This window comes from Rhinatrema bivittatum, chromosome 11 (genome assembly GCF_901001135.1).
Source record: "Rhinatrema bivittatum chromosome 11, aRhiBiv1.1, whole genome shotgun sequence".
In the NCBI taxonomy this organism is placed as follows: Eukaryota; Metazoa; Chordata; class Amphibia; order Gymnophiona; family Rhinatrematidae; genus Rhinatrema; species Rhinatrema bivittatum.
Genome location: NC_042625.1, coordinates 41,543,932 through 41,566,376, shown reverse-complemented (window position 1 = coordinate 41,566,376; position 22,445 = coordinate 41,543,932). Strand labels below are relative to the sequence as shown.

At 43.5% G+C, this 22,445-nt stretch overlaps 1 protein-coding gene across 11 annotated transcripts in view; it reads left to right on the top strand.

The window, feature by feature from the left end:
• The window catches only part of RIMBP2 (RIMS binding protein 2), a 438,584-nt gene that overhangs the window by 57,983 nt on the left and 358,156 nt on the right, over nucleotides 1-22,445 (top strand). For all 11 annotated transcript variants that reach the window (XM_029619910.1, XM_029619911.1, XM_029619907.1 and 8 more), the window contains exons 4-5: nucleotides 15,263-15,451; nucleotides 17,449-17,583. In XM_029619910.1, coding sequence (XP_029475770.1) covers nucleotides 15,263-15,451; nucleotides 17,449-17,583 — 324 coding nt within the window. The remainder of the gene's footprint in view (nucleotides 1-15,262; nucleotides 15,452-17,448; nucleotides 17,584-22,445) is intronic.

Genomic DNA, 22,445 nt, shown 5'->3' with positions numbered 1-22,445 from the left:
GTGCTCTTTCCATGGAGGTTCATAAGCAGACTTAAACATAAAAAAACATCATATTAAAAAATGATGATGAAAAAATTAAATTAAATGAAAAAAATGCAAAGTATTGTTACCTCTTGACACCACGATTATTGAGCACTCATATCCATAAAAACAGAGCAGCTACCAAGGTAGCCTGCATTCCACCGGCAGCATAAAATATGGATTTAAATCAGAGAGGCTCCAAACTCTGACAGAAGGAGATATTCATTCAAACAATAGCCGATGTTCTAAATTAAATACAATGACCCCATGATGTGAATATAAAAAATATAAGCAATATAAAATCCAATTATATTTAAAACCTAAGCCAAAATCCACTACCTTGGTAGCTGCTCTGTTTTTAATATGATGTTTTTTTATGTTTAAGTCTGCTTATGAACCTCCATGGAAAGAGCACACCCACTGAACTTTTCATTCCCGTTTTAAATGAGGTACGGTTTGTTATATAAATAATTTCATTTTTCCTTTTAAGATAGTTGCTTTTTCCAAATTTTTAATTAATTAATTATTATTTTATTAGGTTTGAGTGATTGAAAAGCACATCCTAAAAGTGACAACCTGTGTTTTTTAGGTAATATAAGTAATTTTGTATGTGCCCTTGCTTTGCTGAAGTTCTTCTCAATTGTCTCCTCCTCTTTTCAGAACAAGTTTGTACTATCCTGTATTTGTATTTTCTATTAGACATTTATTAATTATCTTATATGACTATAATTCTTTATCTGCTCAATAGCCTATGTCAAGTTATTTTTGTATCTGTGTGTTTTTTTAATTTAAATTATTTATTTTTTTATAGCACCTGAAGCAGCCCCCAATGGACGAAACTCAGGCCTAGAGTCGGGCAATCATTTAATCAATAAACAGATTTTTTAAGGACTTTCGGCTATTCCTTGTTTTAATTCCTCCTGGGGATTAAGTGTCGCGATGTAGAGGACGTGCATTGGATTCCTGGGCCAGGCCTCAGCTCTTCGGTCTGGCTGGGGCTGGGGATGCGGCAGAGGCACTCACAGCCCCCTGGAGTGGCAGTGCTGACACCTTGTGGACAGACTCGAGGGCCCTATGATTGCAAGCTCCGGAGGGGTCCCTGGTGCACAGCCCCCGGCTGAGCACCACTGCCGCAGCAACTGGGCTGCGTGAGGTGGGAGAAAACATCTCCCCCCTTCCCCCCCCCCCCCCCCGGATAGTAGCATAACCCCACAGGAGGCTGCTTCTGACTGGGCTGGAAGTTCAGAGAGACAGGAGGAAACCACCAAGCTAAAAATATTGAAGACAATGATCATTTTCGCATCATGATTTTCCCTTTTGGGAAGAAAGAGATCTTCCCTTGATTAGGATATGAAATGCCTTATTTTGTAAGTGATTTATAAAGAAAAAAACAATCTCCCCTATAATTTACTTAAATTCAGATCTGGAAGGTGGCAAACATAAAGGATTATAATCTGGGAGAGAAGTTCAGCTGGACTACATCTGTCACCTTGTACAAGCCACCTCCTCCTCCTCCTCCCAGCCCATGTTCCAGTATCTTCCTGTGTTGGGTAATAATTAGAAATAACATTGCTCCTTCAGCCTGCAAAAAGATGCTGGTAGGTCATCCACCCCAGCAGTGGTCACTTCTCTGTTTCCCAAATGTTAAATTGTAAAGCAATTTGGGAATTTGCACGACAAAGGCTATAAAAATCCTTGCAATGCACGTCCCAAGGGATACGTGGTGGGGAGACAGAAGCAAAGCTTTCATATCATTAGCAAAACGTGGCGTGCTCACTTCTTTCAAACTATTGCTGAAAAAAAATACCCAACCCCATTAATCATAACTTCTAAACAAAACTTCAAATTGAATTTCCCAGCAGACTCATAAAAGGATATTGTAAAGGTGCAATGAATATCCCATGATTTGTAAGCATTATTCCCCTGGCTTCCCAGTTTCTCCATCTTCCCCAGCTGTCATCATAGTGGTGGGGGTCAGGGGACTGCCTGGTCCAGAAAACCTTGAAAGGCTTTTTGACTGCCTACATAAAACAAGTTTGCGTTAAATGGTATGGTGGGTTCTCAATGAACTCCATTCACAATGTGAGAAGTTTACTTCGTGCGTCCCTGGTAGGACGAGACTGGAATCAGGGGGTGTATGAGAAGGTCTTTAATTTAGCTTTCCTTGTTCTTTCATTGCTGTTTTTAACATTTTATTTGTTTCTGCGTTTTAACAGGCGCTAAAATTGTTTTTGCACCCACTATAGTAATTTAGCACGTGTTACAATGCAAAACCAAAACAAATATTTGTTATGGGGTTTTTATTTCCATTCGTTTTGGATTATAAATGATGCAGAGCAAAACTGCAAATGTCATTTCTGTTTTCCATGTCATTTTTAAACAACCACATGTCTCTGCTGTGAGTCTGGGAGAGTCTCTTGCTGTCCTTTTAATTCGCCTCTGACCAGCATGGCCTTCATCGGGTCACATCCTCTGCCATGAAGTGGTAATTTAAAAAATGAAAGAGTATGGGGGAAGCATTGAATAGATAAAAAGGGAATAGGTTCCTGTAACAGAGTGAGTGGGAACTCATTTTCAAACTATTAACACAGAAACATAAAAAAGGATGACACATAAGAACCATAAGGCCCACCTATCTGCTCACTTCTATTCCTGGTGTATTGCCATAGACCCTAGTTGATCTCTGGCTTTTTCCCCTCGGTTTCTTGCAACTAGGAATCCTCTCTGCCTAACCCAGTTGAATTCAGTTACTGTTTTTGCCTCCACCACCTCTGCCTTCCACGCCTCTGTGGGGACCCCCTGGTCTCCCACTAGATGGCCTTCCATCCTTGTCCTTAGGGTTAGACAGCTAGAGGGACAGACCATTCCTTGAGGCACCTCCCCCTGAGGTTGTCTGTGATGGTTTAGTCTCTGCCTGTGGGTGTATGTGTGTGTGTGGGGGGGGGGGGGGGGCTAGGAGCGGGTTAGGTATGGTCAGTTGAGTTTGGATTTAGATGAGTTAGGAGCTGATTTTTGCTCCTGAGTTTTGTTTGGGTTGGGAGTTGCTCAGTTCCAGTGCACCCCTTGCCTGGTAGGGGTTCTCTCTTCCTGGGATTAGAAGGGACTTTAGCAAGAAGATTTTTCCAGAATATTAGTTGTGTCAAGGTGAATCCTGTTTTTCTGCTGGTAAGGCAACCCCCGTAACCAGAGGACAAAAGGGGAGACCTCTACGTACCTTCCCATCCAGTGAGAGGGCTACAGCGACTCCTCACCCAGTGGTGAAGTTTGAATTTGTGAGAGTTGCGTTTTAGCAAAGAGGTTTTTTTTTTTGTACCACCCCTCCTCACTGAGAGCCTGAGCTGTGAAAGTCCTGCTGGTAATCCAAAAAGGACCTTTCCCCCTAAGAGGTCAACTTCAGAAGGAGTTCAGGAGAGAAGAGTTTCAAGATTGAAGTGGAGGCCCCAGCTGGCTCTGGGCCAGGCTAGGGAACACAGGACACAAGCTGCGCACATCTGGGACTCTGCTGGACTGCAGGCATTTATGAGAGCCTCTCAATAGGTTTCCCTTCCCAGCCCACACAGAGTACTGAGGGGCGAGCTGTCTCCGGAGAGTAGTGAACAGAACAGCTGGCCAGACAAGCCACAGATGTGAGGCAATACAAGTAAGATACCGACTGGACATTTATTTTAATTCTGCTAAATCAAAGTAAAGTTTTTTGAACACCCACTCTGTGTCCTGCCTGTTGCTGAAGTTCAAACACCAAGAAAAGGGACAGTAACGCACCTCAGGGAGGATTTCCGCTCACCGCCTGGGCCTAAAAGGTTAAGCCTTTCCTCCAGAGAAAGAGCCCACTCCTTGGGACTTGTTAAAATTGGGGACATGGCAAAAGGAGATAGCCCCAGGGGAAATGATTTTCTGTGCCCTTCGGATAGAGTGAAAATCCAAGGAAAAGGGCTGGACGCTCCTCTCATCACCCCTTCTATGAAGGAGGAATACCTGCTCATGTACCCCTTGCATTGCCATACTGAGGCCTACAGTGCACGTGCTGCACGACTGATGTAATGCCAGGAGTTTGCAGAGCCTGTGACGCTCGCTCGGGAGTCCCTGTCTGAGGATCTGAAGGAGGGGAAATCTCTCGGGCACAGTCAGTCAGGATTTGTTTCATCTAGCGCAGCATTACCCTTTTAGTCCTGCAATTATGCTGCGTTTTGTTTTTTTTTTTTGTTTCTTCGTGGGCGATCTCTTAATGTCACAGCATATTTTTAGAGTCCACGTGAAATAGCACAATTTTTGATTCAGTTTTGCTATGGTTACTTTTTAAGGGTTCAATTCACCCATTGCAATCTCTCTCCCCCCCCCCCCCACCAAATGAACTTTGAACTCCGGAGGGCAAGAAGCAAGAGATGACCGTGTTTTGCAGAATAGCAGCTGCCGTTAAAAGATATATCACCAATTATTCAGCATTAAAAAAAAAAAAAAAAAAAATATATATATATATATATGTATAAAAATACATATTTGTCGCAGCAGGATATAAGATATTCCGAGCAGGCCAGAAGAGGATCCATCGTGGATGCTCCATTAACCCCCCCCATCTCACCCCCAAGCACCTTTGTCCACACATTTTATACTTCTCCAGTGGCCTTGGGAAAGATTTATTCCCGGGGCAGGAGCACTGCTGAAGCTTTCCTTTCTTTTCTGTGGTCTGTGTTACCAACGTCACCACTACCTGTATCCTTTCTATGCACTTTCCTTTTAAAACCTGCTTCCATTTTTCGAAAAACTGAGAGAGACAGAGTGCTCGAACCAGCCCATTTCTAGTACTCTAACACATTCAAAACGCGTTTATCTGGCGTTTCCTAGCGCCAGATAAACGCCACGCAGAAGTCACTTTTAAAGGGCTTGCGCCACCATTCCCTTTCTGGAACGGCAGCATTTGCCTTTTAAAAACCACTTTGGCCTGGCCTCCGTCCCTTCGTACCCTGTGCAAAATTCATCCGTCTTGGTTACGGTAATCTAAACCATTTTTTTTTTCCTTTTCAATCGCAACTTTATAACCCTCTCACAGGCTCAGTCTCATCTGCTTCACATACTTTCACTTGCATGTCACGTACTATTTGCATCTATACCTGCTTTCTCACATCTGCATCTCTGAGGAATGCTTTTTAACTAAAGCCTGGAGTATCTGTATTCGCTTGAGCTGAGAAATACCTTTCTGCTAGCGACATTGTAAAGACAGGGCCCTAGTGCAGGAAGGAAAAAAAATTGCCATTGCTCATTTTTCTTTTGTCTTGCTGTTCAAAGACTGCTGCTACGCCTCCCTCGTTCTCGTTTTTAGTGAAATAGTGGTAGCTGGGAAGACTGCCAGACCCGCGGGGGCCGGCGTCTTCTGTTGGCCCCCGAGACAGGCAGCGCAAAGGCGGTGATGGTGGGAGGATAGGATAGCGCCTCTGTGCATGCCAGTCTACTTCCAGTCCGCTCCACTCCAGAGGGACCTCTTCTGCTCCAGGGGAGACGGACGCTGCTTTAGCGCCGTGGGAGGATTATCAGTACCCAGATGTGTATTCGGGGTTTGCCTGCGTTCTGCCAGGTTTCAGCCAGTGGGCATTTTCCCCCCCGTGACTTCTCTGAGCAATACATTGTAGGGATGCGCATAAGAAAAATGGTCACTACATTTCATTTTACTTTTACTGGTTTTTAAAAATTTTTTAAATTCCGCCTTTCAGCCTGCACTAAAACCATTTGGCGTGCAGTAAAGCAGAAGAAAAAAAAAGGAAATGTGTGATTTTTGTGCTGTTTCGGAGTGGAAGCCACACAACATATGAAGAACAGCACAATGCTACTGATGCCTTTAACGTCATTTTAAATGCCTGCACATTCTTAATACATTTTATTTTACTAGATTCACCAAAAATATTCTGCCATTTAGATAGACAGTCACATTAACAATCCTTCCCCCCTCCCCTTAACATTACTAAGGGAAACATTTTTAAAGCTTAGGCATCTTGTACACAGATGAAAATAATGCTAAGCCACCTATGTCAGTAAGCGGACTTTTAGCCTCCCAGAATTCCATACTTCCTTGGGGTCACATGGAAAGGACGTGTTCCAGGGAGGACTGTTTCATGTTTAAAAAATATATACGTACATTTAATTAAAAAAAATAAAAAGTATATGAGGTGTAGGCATGCCACAGCGTACACTCTTTACACTGCTATTTTAAGCCGTACTAAGGTATTAGCTGTATTTCTAATAACATCAACACCCAATATTCGAGGAGAATGTAATCCTGTGTTTGAAAATCACTTTGATTTGAATTTGTGCGCTCTTAGAAGTCCGCGCGTGCTATTGCCATTAAGTGCCTTATTGCAGCTTTTCTCCAGAATTCCCCAAACCTCTTTGCTTTATTTGTTCGGATTCCAAGTGCAGACTTTGGAGCAGAACGCCAGAGGGCAGGATACTTCAGTGGGCGAAGCTGAGACCCTCGTATGGAAGGAAACTGCTCAAACTGATCAGAAATGAGCGACGCTTTCTTCGCAAAGGGGTTTCAGGAAAATCTGGGACTGATGACAGGAGACACCAAGGGAAGGCTTCATAAAGTGCCGGGCATCCCGAAGTGGGGGAGATTTGGAGGGAGAGTGTGAAGTGGCAGGCAGCTCTGAATAAATGGAGCTATTGACATCAAGTATTTAGCATATGCACTGAGACAGTAGTGCACATAAAGTATGTGGCACCTGAGGTGGATAATTCCTTTGGCACCCCCCCAGATTCACTTCTCCGCCCCTCCCCCCCCCCAGTGATCTCTGGTTCCCGTCTCCCTCACACAGGCTCCCTCCATTTCTCTCTCTCACACATACACACCCCTTCACACAGCTCCCTCTCTCACACACAAACATGCGCTCTCACTCCATACACACACACACACAGACACAGACTCTCCTAGACACACACACATACACAGACACAGACACACACACGCTCTAACACACAGTCACAGACTCTCCTAGACACACACACACACACAGGCATGCTTTCACACACACATAGACACAAACACTCTCACTTCCTACCCTGCTGCCCATCAGAAGCACAGCAGCAGTTTCCTCCTTCAGCCCCAGCGACAGACGGGGACTCTTCATTTTTCTTGCGGTGGCACATAGGCTGGTGCGGCTCTTCTTCCTGCATTTGCAGTGGGGAAGGGGGGGCAGCGCTATTGCTCTTCCTCCTGCTTTGGGCCGCGACTGCATGACGTTTCCTTCTTCCTGCCTGCGCGGACCCACCACTTCCTCTTCCGGGCTGCGAGGGGTGGGAAGAAGAAAAAAGCTATACAGTTGCAGCTCTAGACCCGTGGCACTCTAGGTGGTCTCCCAGTGCTTCCATCGCTCACAGCCCGGAGGCCTCCCTCTTCTTCTAGCGCGAGCAGGATAGGCTCCGCTCGTGGCCACCGACCTTCCGGCTGTCACCCCCCCCTCCTGGCTGTCACCCAGGGCGGACTGCACCCCCTCACCCCCCATAGTACGCCACTGCACTGATTTGAAACTTCAAAATGTGCAGGAACAGCTAAAGAGTGCAAGAATTTAAGACTACAGATCAACTCAAAGGCCCCGTCCAGCCCAAAATTCTGTCTCCAGCAGAGGCAGGTAGTGAGCTTCTGAGGCAGTGCAGAAGCAACAGGTCACATGGAGAGGAGTCACCTGCTGTCTGATTCTCCCAGTTTGCAGCATTCATGGTACAAGGATGCGCAGACTATGGGGTGACATTCCTGACTGTTGTATTGAAGAACAAATCAGAGGATATCAAAGAGATTCTAAATATAATCCCACAACTGCTGTACCAGTTCCATGTCATAAAGCACCTTATCCATTTCTAGTATAGACATAGGTAGACAAGGTGCTTTATGTGCGTTCTGTAGCCACCAAGTGTATATGTATATCTATATCTATCTATACATATAAATCTTATATGATGGTTATGGAATGCAGTTGGTTCTTCAATCTGATTGACTGTTGAAGGTACTTGGATTCATTACCATATTGATTAGTTCTTGTGTTTTAAGTTGATCAAGCTCCAAGAATGAATCTGTTTCTGTAAAGCTGGCTGTGAGATTGTCACTTCTTCCTATTGCTTTAATTAGCCAGCTGCTGTATAATGTGAATAAGAAAAATAGTTTTCTCTTCGTTATTTAAATCGGAGGCCTAATATTCGCATAGTTGGAAGTCAAGATGATGATTGCTGTGCTTACTGCACATGTTATACTTGTTTCCTTAACCTCCCTTTTGTACAGCACTTGGAAAAATCTTTTACTAGGAAAAGGTTGCATGCAGGTTAGTGAAAGGAAAGGTCACTTTCAAACCCTGAACAGAGCTGGCGCTGCCCATTAGGCAGCACAGTTGGGCTGCTCGATGGCAAGAATTGCCCCTGTGGGGACCTCCACCACTGTGGCCCCACCACGTACCTCTACCTCCTCTGGTTCCTTCCAATCTTCCTCCTCCAGTCCTTGCCTTCATTCTACTAAGGTGGCCCCAGATCTCCCTGCCATCCGAATTCAAGAAAGCATGGAATAAGCCCAGGGGATCTCTGAGAGAGGGATGGGAATTAGAAAGCTAAATGAGTTGGGCCGATGGGTAGATAGGCCATAAGGGTCTTTTTTTTTCCTTCTGCCATCACATTTCTCTGCTTCTATGGTGGCGATGCAGCCTGTGCAAACTCACGGTTCTGGTCCTGCTTCCTCCCTGCATGGGCTTCCCTGTTAAAAACAGAAAGTGGACTGGAGCAGTAGGAGGCAGGGGCCCAGTGGATGCCGCCGCACAGTCCCTGTGTACAAGGAGGGAGTGAGGTTGCTGCTGGTAGATAGTAGTTGACCTGGGGCTGCCCTGCCTCCTGACAAGTGACAGAAGATTTGGGGTGGCAGGGGAGGTCACGGGGGAGGAAGGAGGTGCACAGTTTTGCTGATGCATAGGGTAGCAAAAATCCTTGCATTGTCCCTGACTCTTAACCACTATCCATATGAATTTTACTTCTTGAGTGAAAACTGCCTTCAGATGTTTATTTTTATTTTTTTGCAGTTTTATCTTCTGGGGTTCACATGGGAACGCAGGCCTCTTCTGGGCTCAGCACTGCAGACTGCTCTCATGCATGAGAGCACATCCTCACCCCCTCTAAAGTAATCGTACACTTTGTTCACACCATCGTTCTCAATAATCTGATGCCATCGCCTGCTCATGGTGGAATGAGCGTGACAGTTTAATCCTTTGATCTCAAACAGTGGGTTCTCAACCTGGTCCTCTGGGACTGTATGGTTATTCTGGTTTTCAGGCTATCTGCAATAAATATTCATGAGATATAGTTCCATACAATGGAGGCAAATATATCTCCTGCTGCATATTCAGCATAGTGGATATCCTGGAAACCTGGCTGGGTTTTGGGTTGAAAAGGCTTGCATGGTTCTTCAGCCCGTCCGCTGAGCCCCATTTGTCTATTTGTAGCCCAGCTAGTCCAGGACTTTTTCTTGCAAGTTTCTCTGGCATTTGGGTAATCTTCCAGATTTCCCTGATGCAAAATCAGTGCTACATGTCCAACAGGGTCTCAGGGGTGAAGGCCACACATCGGAATTAGACAGCAATGTGCATCGTTCAACACAGGCTAGTATTAAGGACAATTATTGTCCAAATGATTAAGAATGTTGGAATCTAAAAGCTGAAATTAAATAAATGTAAAGCCTGACTTTGGTTCGTGGGACTTTTACAGATGAACTTCCGCTTGGGATCCTTGGGATTCTGCTTCCTGAATGCTGCCTACCTCCCCTGCAGTTCCAGGCCTGCATTGATTGGAACAGGTTGCCATAGAAACTGCTACAGGGCTGCATCCACCCTCTCTGCGGCTCCCTCCTCTGTATCCCTTTCCTCGCAAAGAGCTATGGATTCCATTGACCCAGCAGGCTGAAAACAGGGACGTGTTAACAGCATGTGTGCTGCAGTTTGCTTAGTTCATACAAGGCAACCACATGCAAGATGCCAGCAAATGCCATGCAAAATAATTGCCAGTAGCTTTGCAAAGAGCTTTGCTGCAAAATCAGCCTCATCACTCCTCACCTGCGGAACAACTGCAGTTGCTTTCCGATCCTTTATGCTAAAAGTACAAACACGGTTACAGATTACCCAAGCAGTCTTTACGCGACAGTTCAGAAAGAGCATAGCACGTTATGCATGACTCTTCATAGGACTGTGGTTTCTGCAAATTGCATATCTTCATTATCTCACCACCCATTTCAGATGCTCTTCTTTTAAACATAGAACATGGTGACAAATAAAGATCCAGTCTGCCCATCCACACCTTTTGCTCAACGTTAAAGTCCTTTCCTCTCCCCCGTGCTTGTTCCATGACTTGAATTGTGATACTGGATGGCTGTTCCATGCATCGAGCTCCCTTTCTGTAAACAAAGATTTTCATAGGTTACTACTGAGCCTATCCTCTTTCATCCTGATCCCATGACCTTTTATTTCAGCGCCTCCTTTCTATTGAAAGAGACTTGCCTCCTGTGCATTTATTTCTTGGATGTATTTAAATGTTTCTATGATGTTCCTTTCCCTCCAGGATATATATGTTTACATCCTTTGTCTGTCCCCATATGCTTTAAGATGAAGGCCATTGACCATCTTAGTAGCTGACTGTCCTCTGGACCAACTCTATTTGGTTTATCTGCTTTTGAAGGTGCAATCCCACCAGAGACTTATATAGAGGCAGTATCTCCTCCTTTCTCCTTTTGGCTATTCTTCTCCCTTTGCATCTTTGCCTCCTTCTGTCTTTTGCTATCACCTTGTCTTCCTATTTGGCTAATTTAAGATCATCAGATATTTATTTATTTATTTATTTAAAGATTTTTTATATACCGGGGCACGTTAAAAACATCACCCCGGTTCACATTGTAACGTAACATAGCAACAAGCTTTACAATAGTTTAATGTCAAGCAAACAGTAAGAAAACTAAGTCAACTCAAGACAGGTGAATAAATAATTCACCTCCCCAAATCCCACTCTTGTTTTATGATCACCTCCCCAAATCCCACTCTTGTTTTATGATCACCTCCCCAAATCCCACTCTTGTTTTATGCACAGAACTCCACTTCCTATACTGTACCACGCCCATGTGTTTGCAACCCAAATGTATGACCCTGTATTTTTTAGCATTACATTTTAATTGCCAAACTCTGGACCACTTTTCAGGCTTTACTAGATCCCTCCTCATGTATTCTACATCTTCCAAGGTGGCTACTCTATTGCCAATTTTGACATCATCACAAAAAGGCAAACCTTTCCCTATAGCTCTTTTGCATATTGTTGATGAAAATGTGACAGATCTAAAAAGCACGCCACTGGAAACCTCCATTTCCTGTTCTCCACTACCCTTTGTTGCCTTCCACTCAATCAATTTCTGACCCACCCAGTTCCTGTACAGCTCATACCTAGGGCATTCAGTTTGTTGATAAGTCACCTATGCAGAACTATGTCAAAGACCTTGCTGAAATCCAAGCACACTACATCTAGCGTTTTCTTCTGATCTAACTCTCTGGTCACCCAATCAAAGAAACTGATCAGATTTGTCTGACAAGACCTACCTCTGGTGAGAGCATGCTGCTTCAATTCTGAAATCTATTGGATTCTAGAAACTGCACTTTTAGCAGTGATTCCATTGATTATCAACAAGGTCAGACTCTCCAGCCTGTAGTTCTCAAACTCCTCCTTGGGAACCATCTCTGCATGTCTCCAGTCCTCCAGAAGTTAACTACTCCTGGCCTAGTAATTAGAGCAACACATGTGACCCAGGAAAGTCAGGGTTCAAATCCCACTTTTACTCCTTGGGCCACCATTGCCTCAAGTGCAAACTTAGGAGCTCATTCACTCAGCAGTGGCATTTCTCCCCAAGGGAAAAATATTGTGGTAATCACAAAGCCAAGGTAAATGGCCCTACCTCTTTGTGATCCCTGTGGTACCTTTTCCCATGGTATTTAACCCTGAGAAAAAACACCATAGCAGTAAATGTCCCCAAGTAATGCATGACAGCAGCTCTGGGACTGTGGGACTTCCATTGCTTAAAGGGACACAGGTAAGTCCCCCTGCGCCCACAAGGACTCAAAAACCCTATGGGTCTGCATAGAACCCATGAATACTTTTCATGGGGTCACTGGCCCCTGTAAGACAGGGCCCCAGGAGCACTGAGATGCGGGTTAACATCCTGATGTTCCCAGGGGGCCTGCATATGGTCCAGGAAGCATGCAGGCTTGCTCTCTGTGGAGTCAGAACACCGAGTTTTAAGGCCAGAGAGGAAAGAGAGAAGGAAGACTAAAAGGAAGGAGAAACTGGAAGGGAGGGAGGGGAAGATAGATTGGGGAGCAGAGTCAGATGAGAGATAAAGAGGGCCCCATTTGGGATAGGCAAGAAGCTCCAGTGATAGAAGGTGAGAGATGGAAGGAGAGAGAAAAGGTGGGAGAAGGAAAATAGGGAGTTAAGGAAAGTGAAAGTAAACAAAAAAAAAAAAGCATAGCATAGCAATGTTGCTGAATATCCGGATATCTTTGAATATTGGGCCCAACATACATATAATTCAAGTATGTTAATGATAATATTTCTTCCTTATCTCTGTTATATACATATATTACAATTTGCATCAGCTGTGTGTTGGTTACTCTGTTAGTCACATAAAAACGCATATTTGTGCTGCTGTTTTGGGCCATTTGATGCTCGATTCAGTTCCTTAGACTCTCCTCTCGGTGTGTTACCCAAAGTTGTCCTTTAGGATTCATAATTGGAATCAGGCCCTAAAGAGGCAAGACAGTAGAAATCAGTTTTGCCTTTTACACATTTCCCGTGGGTGTGAACATGAGTACTCACATAAATCGCACTTTGGGACATATTCTGAAAATGTGTGCATGCTACGTAAGAGCACGCATCATTTTATTTTATGGTTTTACCTGCCCTGGAAAGCATGCACAACAGCATGCATGCTTTTCATCGATGGCCGAACTATGCACACATTCAATGTGAGCCTGAGAGACAGTGTAGCTCCTGTGGCGAGGGGGTGGGGGGTGGGGGAGAGGCAGCGAGCCTACGCATGTTCCTGCCTTTTTTGTCAATCATTTAACAGGCCCGCCCCTATTGCATATGACTATGTTGCCTATGTGATTTATTTTTATTTATTTTATTTATTTATTTTCTTATATATACCGACATTCGATCGAGATATCATATCGGTTTACAGATAACTGAGAGAATAGGGCAAGGTCCGCCCTATTTTTACATTGTAACATGGTAACTAGTCAAAATAACAATGAGAAGGGTATCTATTTTAACATTAATAGGATTTAAACATTTGTAAGAAAGGAGGTGATAGTAAATAATATAACATAAATGATATATAAATATAAATAGAGATGTTATGCAGTTAGGCATAAAGAAACCTTAGGATTTAAACATATGAAAGATAGGAGGTGATAGTAATCAATATAACATAAATAATATATAAATATAAATACATAATATATAAATAAATAAAATAAAATAATATAAAATAAAATAAAAATAAATAATATATAAATATAAATACAGAATTATTTATAAATACAGTGATGATTTATAATACATGCAAATGAATCTAACTTTCAAGTTTCCGGGCCCCCCTCTGAGAGATGGGGGGTTTGTGGTTCTCAGATATCAGACAGACATGTATGGAAGCAACCAGCAATCGCACACCCTCGGTGATGTGCGTGGACAGAAATTACAGTCTGAGAGTGACAGTGAAAGCTTCTGTAGTGGCAGTTCATACCCAGGCTCGCACCATCCTCATGATTTCTAGGCCAGCAGACAGAAAGGCGGGTTTAGGATTTCGTAGGACTTGTCACCAAAGCATGTTGTAAGCTTCCCCATCCAAGCCACATGGTGAAGGATCGCGCAGGAAGAACTTCTCAGAGGCGACGAGGCCAGGCTATAGGCGCCTTCTCGGCTTACAAATGCAGAAGCCAAGCGCACGCCAGGGAATTGTGCACTGAAAAGAAAATGTATTACAAAATAAACATCAATATACAGCCAACCCAACCCAACCATGGTGGCTAGAACAAAGTCTTATGTACCTCAAGGGTGTTTAAACAATTGGTTCTTTGTCAAAGAATGACTGCTATGCAGTCAGATATGATTTTAAATACCCCTCTCATAAAGATATGGGGCAACAATCCGGCATTTCTATGTGGTGTACACGGTTTGATTATTGACCTCCCTCTGACCCCGTATGTGCGTAAATGCACCCTCTCTGTTTTATAGCATCTACTTTTACCCACACAAAAAAAAAATGGTGGTCAAGGGAACGAAAGTACGAGTGGAGATTTAATTTTGAAGCCTCTGTGTGTGCTTTGCACCCGCTTTGATGTAGGTTCAAAAATACACGGGTGCATTTCTACTTGTGATCCTGGGGGACTGGAAGCCCTGCAGGCAGTATGCACACTCCTCAGCCATTGAATTAAGCTACAGCTCAGAGGTATTTGCAAAACTTCAAAAATAAATAGGGAAATAACATTCGTTGACTGCTCAGTTGTGCGTCCCATAGAAAGATAATGAAAAATAATATAAATTATTTAAGCTTCTCCTAAATACTCATTCTTTCAGGATCACATAACAATGAGCCATATGCTGTTAGGGTATATAGGTTTTTTTTTGTTCTGGTCTCGACTGTTGGGTGTGGCTTGCATGTCTCAGCCACTGTGCTGATGTTTGGACTCTTCAAGTTTTGATGATCTGAAGTATTATTTTTATGGCAGTTTGGGCTCTTGTTAAATTCTCTTTTTTTTTGTCCAGGAAGCATGCAGGCTTGCTCTTTGTGGAGTCAGAACACTGAGTTTTAAGACCAGAGAGGAAAGAGGGAAGAAAGACTAAAAGGAAGGAGAAACTGGAAGGGAGGGAGGGGAAGATAGATTGGGGAGCAGAGTCAGATGAAAGATAAAGAGGGCCCCATTTGGGATAGGCAAGAAGCTCCAGTGATAGAAGGTGAGAGATGGAAGGAGAGAGAAAAGGTGGGAGAAGGTAAATAGGGAGTTAAGGAAAGTGAAAGTAAATGAAAATAAAGAAAAAGAAAACAGAGCCTTTTTTGTGGAACTTGAATGACCAAAAAATCCAGCACTCTGGTGCCTACTGCTAAACGCTGGCGAGAACAGTAGGTTAGGTTCTTGCTTGGTAGACAGAAGAACAAATCGGACTATGTCCTTTCCTTGCCTTCCAGCCAGAAAACAACTTTCCACCAGTAGCAGCTACTAAAAGGTCCCCAGCAAAGCAGAGAATGCGTTCCGTCAATGGGGGACCAGCACAGTTCCAAGGCACTGACAAGGAGCTGACCACTGTCAAAGATATGGAAATCAAACTTCTGCAAGTGGAGTGTGAAGAGCTAAAAAACCGGCTGTGCTGCCTCAAGGTAAATACAAAGCTATCTTCTCTGATGAACAAGGTTGAGCAGGACAAACTTTTGTTTCATTTTATTTTTTGTTTCTTTTCATTTGTATGTTGTTTTTTTTTACTTTTTTTTTAATTTTTGTTTTGTGTTATTTTTTGATTTAACTCACACTAAAATCATTTAGCACATGCTAAAACCCCAAAATGACACACAATGAAAATGTTTTGTTTGTTTAAGAACAACACTAAAGAACACAATGTTGGCTATCAGTAAATGCTCCATTTCAGCTCATTTAGAGGAGACTAGCTTTAAATTGCTTTACAGATGGCATTTGGTATCGGTAAAATTACATAGACTATTTCCCTCGCCCTGATACATGTTGGCGAAATTGCGGGTTGAAGGGATCATTTCTTCATATCTGGGGGCATTGCCCGGTGTTGCTACCTTTTTGGCTGAATAAGACCCTAAGTATTGATATCTCCTTAGCAGCGGAATTTGTATTATTGCATTGGCCTATCCCGGGTTTGAATAAATATCAGAAGCGTTTTTGTCTGCAAGTTTTCATTGCGGCGCACTGTGTGATTGCTGCCAAGTTGAGACAACCAGCAAGGCTTGCTTTTCATAAAGCACTGATTAAGTTACATAATTATTGCCATTTAGCATCTCTGTTAGCAACTAGATATCATAAGCTATCTTCCTTTTCTGCAACTTGGAAACCTTTCCTTAAATTAACTGGTCAAGAGTAGGGGCCTTTTGTTAGTTTTGTAAGCTTGTTAATTTGGTGGGTCTGGTATGTTAACAGTATTATTGATATTATTTCACCAGTGCCTTCTCGGGATTCAATGGGGGATTTACTGCAGCTCTGTATGTTCAACTTTCTTGTATATGTTCATGGGCATTTATGTACTTATTTATGTATACACAAATTTGCTAAGTTGGACATGAGCATCAATGATTTTCTATAAGGGTCTTATGTAACCAAGATAGATGGGGCCTCTACTTTTGTTTATGTATCAGTTTTTGCCTCTGCTATGCTTCTTTTCACTTAACTAATATGGGTATAATAGTATTCTGTTTTATTTTATACCCTTGTGTTGGGTGGGAGGGATGGGCTGGGATGGTTTGGGGTGCAGTGCTGGTTTATTGTATGTATTTTGATCTTATGATACTTGTTTCATGTTTGTTCTTGGCATTGTTGTACTATGCAAAACTTAATAAAACTGTTAACTAAAAAAAAAAGTATTTTCTCCTTTTGGGGGGGAGGAAGGGTTTTGTAAAATATATTCATACCTGGGAACTTTTGATTTCCAGTCACCCTGTGATTGCAGGGGGGACGGGAGGACCGGATGTGCACAAACTTACTCTCATACACATTTACCAACACGTTCGCGATCACTTTCCACACACACACACACACACACACGCTCATTCTTACATGCTCCCTCTCATTCCTCATTCTCTGACACATTCTCACCTGCTCACTTCCAGCTTTACTCCTCTCATTTTCCCACATGCAGACCCCTCACACATGCTCGCTCACTCACTTCTCTCCCTCTTCCACAGACACACACATATGCCCACTCACCCTCACACACCCATGTTCATTCACACTTTCACTTCTCTTCCTCCTACACAAATATACACACTCTCACAGACATGTTCTTTCCCCTCCCCCATGCTCACACCCATTCACATATATATCACACACACACACACACACACACACACACACACACACACACACACGGCCCCTCACATCTATATACAAACACACATGCACAAATACCCCTTTCACTGACTACCTCTCCCCACTCCAAACTCACCAGCAGGGCAACCTCTTCCTGCTGCCAGGAGGTGGGGCATTTTAATTTAGCTGACGTGAGAAAATATCTTTTTCTGCAATCCATTTTGGGGCAAACTGATCAGATAAAGAGCAATTAATAATCTGTAATCGATTCCGGTTCTCGAACAGGGCTAAGAAATGACCTTCTCACCGCACTGCTAATTTTGTCTCGCAGGAAGGGTTGATGGGCCAGAGGCCAAGTGATGTGGAACAGCTTCTGAAACAGTCTCAGAAGGAGCTACTGTGGCTTCAGAGGCAGTTATCGTTCATCTCAGCTGGAGGTCCAGCATGCATTTTGTCTCCAGGCAAGGTGAGTCCTGTTAGCGTAAAAAAAAAAGCCTGGTTTGTTTTCATACCAAGAGAGATCAGCTTCACAGGCAGCTCATGGTCACGCATGGTATTTTACTGGATATATATATTTGAAGAGGGGGGAGAACTATACCAGTCTTAGATTTGATAGGATACAAAGCATGTGAGGATTACCCTGAAAGATCTCCACTCTGCTACTTTTATTTTTAAGCTGGACCCCTCCCCCCCCCCACCCCGAGGCCATGTGGCTAAGGGCATAACATAGATGTTGGCTGCATGGTTTGGGGGAGGGGGGAGGGGGTTGGTTTGGCGGCCTGGCTTCTAGTCCCAGCCCACTGTGCTCAGTGTAGTCTTTGGTATGGGGGGGGTCAGTCTGCCTGGGGTAACCAATGACAACGGTTGCTGGGGTAAGGAGGGACTGTCAGCAGGGCCTCGAAAGGCTGGGGTCCCAGACCTTTGTCTCTTTGTTTCGCCAGCAGGTTAGCTCGCATGGCTGGATAGGGCCTCCTGACCACAAAGTGAATACCACCCCTTCTAAAGTAAAGGGAAATCAGGCCTGCCCCTTGCCCCTTGGAGGGTCAAGAGGGCATCTCCCCTGGCAAGGTGGCCACCAACAGAATGGATCAATTAAGAAATCCAGATATAGTGGATGAACAACAGTTAAGTATAATGAGAAATGGATTTAAGTAAATAAAGCTACAGCCATAGCTTGAAGCCTCCATGTCACATTTGGGGAACTGCGTGGATGGGAGGGAGGGAATGCTACACAGTCATGGGAGCCCCTGAGACTGGCAAGTCCAGCTAGACAAGGTTGTGATGCAGCAGAAAGGGAAAGAAATTTGGAGAAGTGCAAAAGGGTATATATAGCATTAAATTTGCACAGGACAGAGCTATCTTGAAAAAAATATATATCAAAGGCCTGATATCTAAAACTAATTGGCCATGTACAAAACTATGAAACTTTGTGAAATTGAGGTTGGAGTACAGAAGTGCTGTAACACCTCACAATATCTAGCAATAGCTTCTTGGCCTGAACAGTGATGAAAAGCAGCTATATTTTAGTACACAAGATTTGCTATATTAGGTCAGATCAAAGGTCCATCAAGCCCAGTATCCTGTTTCCAGCAGTGGCCAATCCAGGTGAACAGAGCTAGGTATGATAATGGGAGTACACTACATGCACATGGAAAATATATAGCAAAATAGAATCCTTCACTTAGAATTGCATGACACTCTTTGTCCACCAGCGTGAACTCTATTGTGATTGTTACTTTGTTATTGTTGTGTTGTAATGACCAAGTGAATGCTTTAATTTCCATAATGAGAATATCTGGAGTTCTTAAGTGGAGCTGATGACCCAAAAAACAAATACATACACATGCTGTGCTATACAAAACATGCATGCATTTTTATATGGTAACTTGAGAAGATGCACAATTAGATTTCGTGGGTGCTTTAATATTTTTCTTCTTTTATTTTGTTGTTTTTAAAAAAGAAGAAGTTTTAGTTATTGGTGTTGTATAGGCATATACTTTGTATCAATTTCTTGTTATAGTTCTGTATGCATAACCCTATATATATATATATATATATATATATATATATATATATATATAACCCTATATATATATATAACCCCATGATTAGGATCCTTCAATTAGTTTCATAATAATAGAATATTCCTTTGTTCAATTTACGTCCTGTGGCTTCTACCAGCTCTATTATTGAATATTATGCTCTAAAGTTGTTGTATTAGTTCATAAATGATTTCAGTTTCTTCCGAAATCATTTTATTTGTATGTAAAACATTATATTATTTTATGGTTTACTATCTGTACTGCCGGTTATCGTATATACCTGTTATCTGTAAAGCCTGTTGCTAATTTTTGTTAATTGTAAACCGCGGTGATGTATCTTTTTACGTACTGCGGTATATAAAAACCTCTAAATAAATAAATAAATTTTACAAATACATTGCAAGTGGTTACTTGTAGTATTTTTGTAAAATATAAAAATAAAATTTATAAAAGTTGAAAAATGTTTTAATTTCAAAAAGAGATCTCTTGTGAAAGCTTCAGTGGTTTTCCAGTGCATAAAGGCTCCATTGCACTGGATTGCAGTCAACCTAGCGATCTAATTGGTTAACTCCCACCCAGTGCTCCATAATTTAAAAATCCAAGGGCTCGCATTATGGTGATTGGCTTTGCTGAGCTAGAAAACTGGCAGCAACCTTGAATATTTGAAAGATCAGAGCTTATGCTTAGATAAAAAAAAAAAAAGGTTTTCCCCATGGCTGCACATAAAATATCAAGCCAACCACCAAAAGGAAAGAAAGGGTTCACAACTTGATCCTAAAAGACCAAAAACAAGCAACCCAAATGCAAAAATGGTGACCCCACCACCATTCAGAAAGTGTTTTGTTATGAGAACGAATGTCAGCAAACCAAATGCATGAGACCTCTGGGGGTCTTCGCCGGTCTGTTCGGTTACTCACACAGACTAGTTTTATTTTTCTTTTATGTACATTTTTTTTTTTTTTAAATAAAAAACTGAAGTTGGCTCATTGACTTGTTAAACAGTACTAGCACCGAACCAGGAACCATCAGTGAATAGCCCAATATCCCATCAGCTGATGCTACTGCCTCAAGAGTTAATAATCCAAAAATACTTAACTCAGGACAGTGTTCAGAATGTTTTTAGCCTGCATGCGCTTAAACTCGAACTCCCTCCTTGTTCTCTCTCAAAGTGAAAGGGTCAGTGTGGGGGATTTCATTTCATCCCCCATAAAGCCCCATCAAGATCATTCCAACGTCCCCAAATGCGGACCCCCCCCCCCCCCCCCCCCATGGCACGATCTGCTGCCCTCTGCCTGCCATTTACAGAAGGCCTGCTAAATCCTAAAAGTTAACACCTGTCCGGGACCAGGTGGTAACCTTTTGGTGCGTGTGTCACTTGTCAAAATCACCTTTGCTGACCCTCCCCCCCGATGCAGGACCCCACTATCCGATCCAGGATCTGAACCCCCCCCCCCTTCCCTCCCCAATACAGGCTCCTACTCCCTTGATCGAAGTCCTCTCAATACCTAGCTCTCCCTGTCCCTGGCAATCCCCAGTGCTTCAGCCGCTCCCCCACCCCCCCCTTTTCTGGAATATATCCTTACCGGCAGTAGGGATGCGAGAGCGCTCCTGCCAGCACTGGGGCACACTATCAAATAATGCCATCTGTCACTATACTGAAGGTTAGGAATTCTGGTTCACAGACAGCATTCCACTTTTCCCAGCTGGCTATCCTCTTCTCTGTCTAGCTAATGACCTATTACCGGGATGCTGCATCATGCTTGTGATCCTTAACTGGGTGAAGATGTGCGCTCATGCTTACAGCCCTGGCCTGACCCACTCGGTCTCCAAAGCCAGTTGGCAAAAGTATAATGAAGGCACTTAAGACTGTGAGAGGAATAGTGTGGACGTCTGCGTGCATGCCAGTGTTCAGGGTGATATTTGGCGCACACCCTTAAGTTTAAAAACAGGGCCGGTGCTTACATTTGGCAAACTAGGCAGTTGCCTAGAGTAGTGGTTCTCAACAGGTGTGTCGGGTCACACCTGTGTGTCGCAGAGCCAGCAGAAAACTAATCTTTCCTCCTCAATCTGGGCAGGAGTTGGCTGACTTCTCTCTTATTGGGTATGACAGGAAGCTGCTCTTGCTTCCTTCTCCTCTTCCTGGCCAGTGGGAGCTTGTTCCCTCCTCCCTCACCCAGATTAGAGTGTGATATCACCAGCTCCTGTTCATATGGGCCTGTGAGGAGGACACCAACTATCTTCCTCTGCCTGGCCTGGCAGTGAGGCTGCTGATGCTCCCTTCACCTCATGGGGCCTGGATGTGAAAGCAGGAGAATGAGGGAGAAAGGTACAAGGCTCTGTAGATCCACTGCTACTCTATCCTCATCTTCCTGTCCTCAGTGCTTCTTGCCCTCGTCTGCTGCGATAAAGAGGGATGGAGACTCTGGTTTGGACTGAAATATTTTGCTGGCTGGGAGCCAGGAGGAGGAGGAAATGTACTGGGCAGGAAGGCATGGGGGGATAGGGAGTCAGGAATCTGCTGGATAGGAAGGTATGGGGGAAAGGAGCTTTGGGGTTGCTGGGCAGGGAAGAGAGATGGAACAGGAGAGAGAGACATATGGAGGAGTAGGGATGCTGGGTTGGGGGAGGGGGGATGCTGAGCAGGAAGGGGTAGGAAAGAGGTGGTCAGAGATATTCTGGATAGGGGAGAGGGAAGGGCAGAAAGGGAGCACAGGGAAGAGGATGGGGGATGTAGGGGATGTTGGACAGGGAAACGCGCATGTGGAGGGATGATTGAGTAGTTGGGAGAAGTGAGGGGTGATGGGGCATGGAGGGGAGTGACGGGGTACAAGGGTCATACTATGTCAGTTTTGAGAATATGCATTTCTTCTCTCTTTGAACTTTGCTTAGTGTGGGAGGAAATATATTTTTCTTTCTAGTCTCCAGTTTTGCAGTGCAAAACTGGAGACTAGAAACTGGTATTGGGGTTTCCATTCAGGTTGTAACTTGTGGTCTTTTATTCTATATTTGGTGAAGGCAGCTCTGACTATGTTCTGTGTGTATGTGACTCAAATGAGATATTTTACTAGAGGTTTGTATCAGTCTTATTTGTTGTATTTTCTCAATATTATATTGCACAGGTGGTGAACTGCTGCCTTTTCATGGGTAGGGCTATTGCTGTTTCATTTCTTGGAGTTAGTGCTGCTGAGGTATGGCAGGTTTGATAGACATGTACAGTGGGGTTTGTTTGTATTATTTTCAATGAACCTGGTAATAGAGAGAGTTTGTGATGCTGTTATTAATATGA